Genomic DNA, 6000 nt, shown 5'->3' with positions numbered 1-6000 from the left:
ATACCCATGTTCATAGCAGCATTATTCACAATAACTAAAAGGTGAGAGCAACCTAAGTATTAATTGATGGATAAGTGGATAAACAGAATGTGGTATATACATACAATGTAACATTATTCAGCCTTTAAAAGGAAGGCAATTCTGACACATGCTACAACATGGATGGAACTTGAAGACATTGTAGTAAGTGAAATAAACCAGACATAAAAAGACAAATATTGTATGCTTGAATTTACATGAAGTACCTAGAATAAGGAAATTAATAAACAGAAAGTATAATGGTGGTTGCTCAGAGGCAATGGATGGGGAGGTGATGGGGAGCTATTATTTAATAGGTACAGAATTTCAGTTTTGCAAGATGAAAAAAGTTCTAGACATGGATGGTGGTAATGGTTGTCCAACAGTGTGAACATACTTAATGCCACTGAGCAGCTGTACACTTAAACATAGTTAAAACTGGGGGCACCAGGGTGGCTCAATTGGTTAAGCGTCCGACTTCAGCTTAGCTAATGGTCTCGCATGGGGTTTGTGAGTTTGAGCCCCCGTGTTGGTCTCTGTGTTGACAGCTTAAAGCCTGGAGACTGCTTCTGATTCTGTGTCTCCTTCTCTCTCTCTGTCCCTCCTACACTCCCACTCTGTCTCTTTCTGTCTCTCAAAAATAAACATTAACAAAATTTAAAAATAGTTAAAATGGTATATTTTATATTATGTGTATTTTATCAGAATTAGAAAAAAACTGAAGTTAAAAAAAGGTCAGCTGAATGAACGGTGGTTGTCACTGAACTTTTTAAAAGCCTATTCTTCTATTCAAACACAAGTCCTAATGATGATGCTAAATGGAACTTACTTGTATGCCAGTGCTCCAGCAAAGTGCTTCTGGATGTATGTGTCCATTACAGGCCGGAAGTGGAAATACTTGATGTCTCTGAGCAGGTTGATGATGAATACCTGAAGAAGATGTAGGATACCAGAGTTCACTGGAGACCTTGGACTTATCCCCAGCAGTAAACAGAACTCTTGCTTCTTCAAGAAATGACAAACTGTCAGTATTTTCTCTAGTGTTTTCCAAGGGCAGAGAATGTAGGATTTCTATTCCATGCCTATATTTCTGTCTTGTCTGCTCTATTCCCACAGCCTCTGGCCACCCAGTCTGGACTTGGGGCTCATCTGTCTGTGCTAGTGTTACTCTGTACCTCTCACTTCATTATAATGCTAGGTGACACACTACAGACTAGGAAAAGGCAAAACGATACCTGTGTAAGGTGGCATAAATTCTAAGGTGTCTCAAAAAAATTGGAAAAGAGAGGAAAAAAAAAGATTGTCCTCTGAGCCAGGTCAGCCTATGAAAGGCTGTGCTCTTCAGAAATGGGGCTGGCTGGCCAGGAAATCAAGGAAGAAAAGCCAGAGGGACAATCTGAGCAAGTGTCATTTTAACTCTCGCCTCTGTTCTTCATCTATCAGGGAGACTTATAATATGTGGTTCTTAAATATACAGCATCCTATGGGATGGGATATATTAAACAAAATGAACTGAAAATTCAAATCACTGTCCATTCTTACTAAGCAACCCACAGACTCCAGTTTCCAAACAACTGCACACAGGGAGAGAGTGTGATGCTCAGACCAGCATGGATGAGTCTCTGCTCTCTCTGGCAGTTATATCCTATTTTGTAGGTAAAAAAACAGGTCATCTGGTTTCCTATATCAGTCTCTGAGCCTTTTGTTGGTGTAGGTCCCTATTTCAGGGGCTAGGAAACTCTATAACAATGATGAGACTGAGGTATCAGAATTGCAAAGTTGAGGCCTGAGCCTGACCACGTGAATCCTTCAAAGTTGATGCTGTAAGGATCTGACCAGTAGGTAGGCTGGTTGATTTTCCTTGGGTGACACTCGTCAGCCATTTTTCTATTGGAGACATCTGTACCTTGTGCTGACTCACTCTAATAAATTGATTCCCTTGGATTTTTAAAAACATATGATAGAAATAATTAATAAAAATGAAAAATCAGGAGGGGTGAGACTTACCAAAGACTGAAACACCAACAGGCCGTATTTCTCTGTATTATCATCCAAAATCACAAAAAGTGTGTCTAAGATGTCCTGCAGAAACTGCAACATAAAAACCAGGGGGCTCAGATCTTAGCACCTTGAACGCATGGTCAAACTTTCATACACCAATGAATTCAGCTCCCAGTAAACAAACTCAAAGATCTCCTAAGATCTCAAACCACTACTTAAAACGAATCTAGTATCCCACCTCTGCCTAGCTAAGCAATAACTAGGTGGACTTGGGGTGTCTGCATATATCCCCAAGGGCCCTGAGAGATATTTGAAGAGCCTCTTTCTCTTGGGTAAGTGCAAAACTTCTACAGAAAGAAAGAACAGTTACCTAAAAAACACAGGACATCCATGTAGAATTGTAATTTTGAAATAAAGTTAATCTAAGTGATTCTGATGCCAAATTCATTTTGAGAAAAAGAGCTCACTTTCCTGGGCCCCAGAGAGTTAAATAATCCCTCACTCTTTATTGTGGCCCAACTCTATAGAGAACATTTGAATGAGGGTCTTAACTACAGACACCATGTTCTGGTCTAGAAATCAGTATTCTGGGAGAAGGGAGAATGCTGCTGAGGGCTGTCAATGAGGGTAAAAAACCTGACAGCACCCTTTTGTTTTTGTTTTTAACATATGTCTTTTTCTTTCTAAGATGCAAAATCCAAGGGAGAGAATAATACTCAAGGATACCAACAGTCCTTCAAAATAAAGTCTAACATTCTATTGGTCAAAAGGCAACTGAATGGGAAAACAAGAGAGACCTATTGGAGAACCAGGGGGAACGGAGGAGGGAGAGAGAGTTGGGGAGAGAGAGGGATGCAGAACTTGAGAGACTATTGAATGCTGAGAATGGGCTGAGGGTTGGGGGGGAGGGGGGAGGGGGGAGGACGGGTGGTGGTGATGGTGGAGGGCACTTGAGGGGAAGAGCACTGGGTGTTGTATGGAAAACAATTTGACAATAAAATATTATGAAAAAAAAAGGCAACTGAATGATACAATGTTTACAACTTAATTAATTATTATTTTTAATATCATTTATTGTCAAATTGGCTAAAATACAGTGTGTAAAGTGTGCTCTTGGTTTTTGGGGTAGATTCCCATGGTTCATTACTTACATATAACACCCAGTGCTCATACCAACAAGTGCCCTCCTCAATGCCCATCACCCATTTTCCCTTCTCCCCCACCCATCCACCCTCAGTTTCTTCTCTGTATTTAAGAGTCTCTTGTGATTTGCCTCCCTCCCTCTCTGTTTGTAAGTATTTTCCCCCTTCCTTTCCCCCATGGTCTTCTGTTAAGTTTCTCAAGATCCACATAGGAGTGAAAACATATGATATCTGTCCTTCTCAGGCTGACTTATTTCACTCAGCATAATACCTTCCAGCTCCATTCACATTGCTGCAAATGGAATGATTTCATTCTTTCTCATTGCTGAGTTACAGCTTATTTTAAAACAAGTCTCTTAAATACTGAGGACAAACTGAAAGTTCATGGGGAATGGGGAAGAGGGGAAAGTGGGCAGTGGGCACTGAGGAGGGCACTTATTGGGATGAGCACTGGGTGTTGTATGGAAACCAATTTGACAATAAGTTATATTAAAAAATAAATAAAACAAGTCTAAGGTGGAAGGCTTGAATGGCAGTGTTGATGGACAGGATCGGCCCATAGGGTGATGACTGTTGGTGCTAGGTGATAGATACACATAGGGTTTTTTATACTATTTTACATTTGTGTGTGTTTGAAATATTCTAATAAAAAGTAAAAAATAATATTTTAAAATGTTAGCAGACTCTTTTCATATTCTCTTCTGGTGGTTCAAGGTCAATTATTGATGCTAAAAGCAGATACGCTGGTAAGATAGTCTCTTATCAGGAACACAACACTACTCAGCCTCAAAAAGATCAGATTTTGGGGTACCTGAATGGCTCACTCGATTAAGTGTCCAACTCTTGATTTCTGCTTAGGTCCTGATCTCAGGGTTGTGAGATTGAGCCCTGTGTTGGGCTCCATGATGAGCACGGAGCCTGCTTAAGATTCTCTCTTCCTCTGCCCCTACCCCTACTCATGTCTGCTTGCTCTCTCTCTCAAAAAAAAAAATCACAGACTTTTCTTAATACCATGTCCACTAATTGATATTTTTAATATGTTTATTTTCATATTTAGTTAATATACAGTGCAATGTTGAATACGTTTAGAAGAAAAATACGCCCTGAGAATAAACTGAACTTAAGCTTCAAAAACTAGTATTAGCTTGTTTAAGAGTTCTTTTTAAAATATGATATTCTGATTAATTTATTTAAACAAAATTCATTAAAAATTCATAAAAATATGCAGATGTATACAGACTTTAAAAGTGTTTCTCATTTGGAGACAGCATGTTGTGTGTTACTGAGTCAATGGAGCTGTAAAATGAAACTATAGACAGGGTATCTTATCTAATTGATTTGATAATTGTAACGACAGACCTAAGAATGCTCACTGATGACAAGCTGCCTTCCTGAAATTTAGTGTCTATTCTATATTCCACTGCTCTTGCTGATCATCACAAGCACCTCCACTTTCCTCAGCAGACTTCAGTCCATTGTGCAGAACCCAACTGCGGGGCTTTCACAGTCAGGAGGTGCCTGGGAGTTTTCTTGAGCTAAACCAGGTGGACAAACACTCTGTGCAGTGCAGAGGAGCCTTACAGAAGACAACTGGGGTCTGGTAGTGCTGCTGTCAGCCTGCCTGGGCCACAGATGGAAAATGTCACGAAGGTACCTAGAGAAAGCAGTTGAGGCAGGGAGTAGGGAAGGGTCTCTGGTATGGACTATAAGTGAGAGACTGGGCAAAAACAGCAGCTATGAGTTAATGCAGAGTATTCAGAGTTCTTTTAGATAATCAAGTGAGTAGAGCCAGAAAGACTTCAGGCCAGGTTTGTGGTAAAAGGGTTATAAATAAGGAAAATGAGAAAGAGACCTAAGGAAGAAAGGAAGAAGCAGCAGCACAAAGCTGCTAATTATTGTTTTACTTTTTAGGAAGAAAAACAAGTCAGAAAATAGGGTTTAAAACTTAGTTTCTAAAAGGTAATAAACCTGATGTGATACTTTTAAAAAAAGAAGCTAACTAAAAAGAAAGAAAAAGAAAAAGAACTCTAGTCCTACTCATCTAATTATGTTTTGAGACATGGTCTTGGAGGTATACTGGTGAAGTAAGGCCTTCTTCTCAGATTCTTATTTAGGAAGCACTTATGAATTATAGAAAGTCATACCTTAACAATTTCTTCTCCACTGACATGCCGCAGCCGCCCTAGTATGTCCATGATCCGGTCTGGAAAAGCCTTCCATTTCAGCAGAGCAAGGAGGTCCACTACAAAGCAAGTCCAAAAGATAGTGAACACTGGCTATGCCAAGGACACCCAAAGCCCAGACTCTCCCTGCCACGAACAGGTGGAATCTGGGGGAAGAGAAGTAGCTGCAAACATTACAACAGCCTCTTTAGTATTGGCATCAAGGCCAAAGAAACACCTGTGAAATCTGGAGGCGCACTCTGGAGCTAATAAAACCATGGGAAGCCTTACAGGTTGCTATTACCAAGTGGTTTCTTCAACCTCAGATGAAAATGTGCTTATTGTAGCATGAAAAAGTGATTTCTGTCTCCCTTAGCATGAATCAGCAACATGGAACCAGCCACTGAGGACAGGGAGGGCAGCATCCTGCAGGTACCATCACCTACCGTTCTGGGTGAGTTTGGTGGAGGAGAGCTGTGTGGAAATGAAGAAAGACTCTTTGGTGCTGCGCTGGAAGATGAGGCTGGAGGGGATGTTAGGGCAGCCATTGTAATCCTCTTTGCAGCAGGGCAAGCCCAGGTACAGAGCGTGGTTGTTAAACGTGCTATTCTCATCGCACTGTAGGCAAAGGTAGAGAACACAGAATGTTTCCTGAACCATGCCATGTGCAAAACTCA

The 6000-nt window shown here is 40.6% G+C and overlaps 1 protein-coding gene across 1 annotated transcript in view; it reads right to left on the bottom strand.

The window, feature by feature from the left end:
• The window catches only part of DOCK3 (dedicator of cytokinesis 3), a 351466-nt gene that overhangs the window by 92248 nt on the left and 253218 nt on the right, over positions 1-6000 (bottom strand). Inside the window, exons 16-19 of the mRNA XM_029916016.1 lie at positions 5770-5941; positions 5306-5403; positions 2026-2109; positions 848-948 (exon numbers count right to left, since the gene is read on the bottom strand). Coding sequence (XP_029771876.1) covers positions 848-948; positions 2026-2109; positions 5306-5403; positions 5770-5941 — 455 coding nt within the window. The remainder of the gene's footprint in view (positions 1-847; positions 949-2025; positions 2110-5305; positions 5404-5769; positions 5942-6000) is intronic.

The sequence above is a fragment of the Suricata suricatta genome, chromosome 12 (assembly GCF_006229205.1).
Source record: "Suricata suricatta isolate VVHF042 chromosome 12, meerkat_22Aug2017_6uvM2_HiC, whole genome shotgun sequence".
NCBI classification, from domain to species: domain Eukaryota; kingdom Metazoa; phylum Chordata; class Mammalia; order Carnivora; family Herpestidae; genus Suricata; species Suricata suricatta.
The sequence above is the reverse complement of the archived record's forward strand: the minus strand, read 5'-3'. Positions and strand labels throughout refer to the sequence as shown.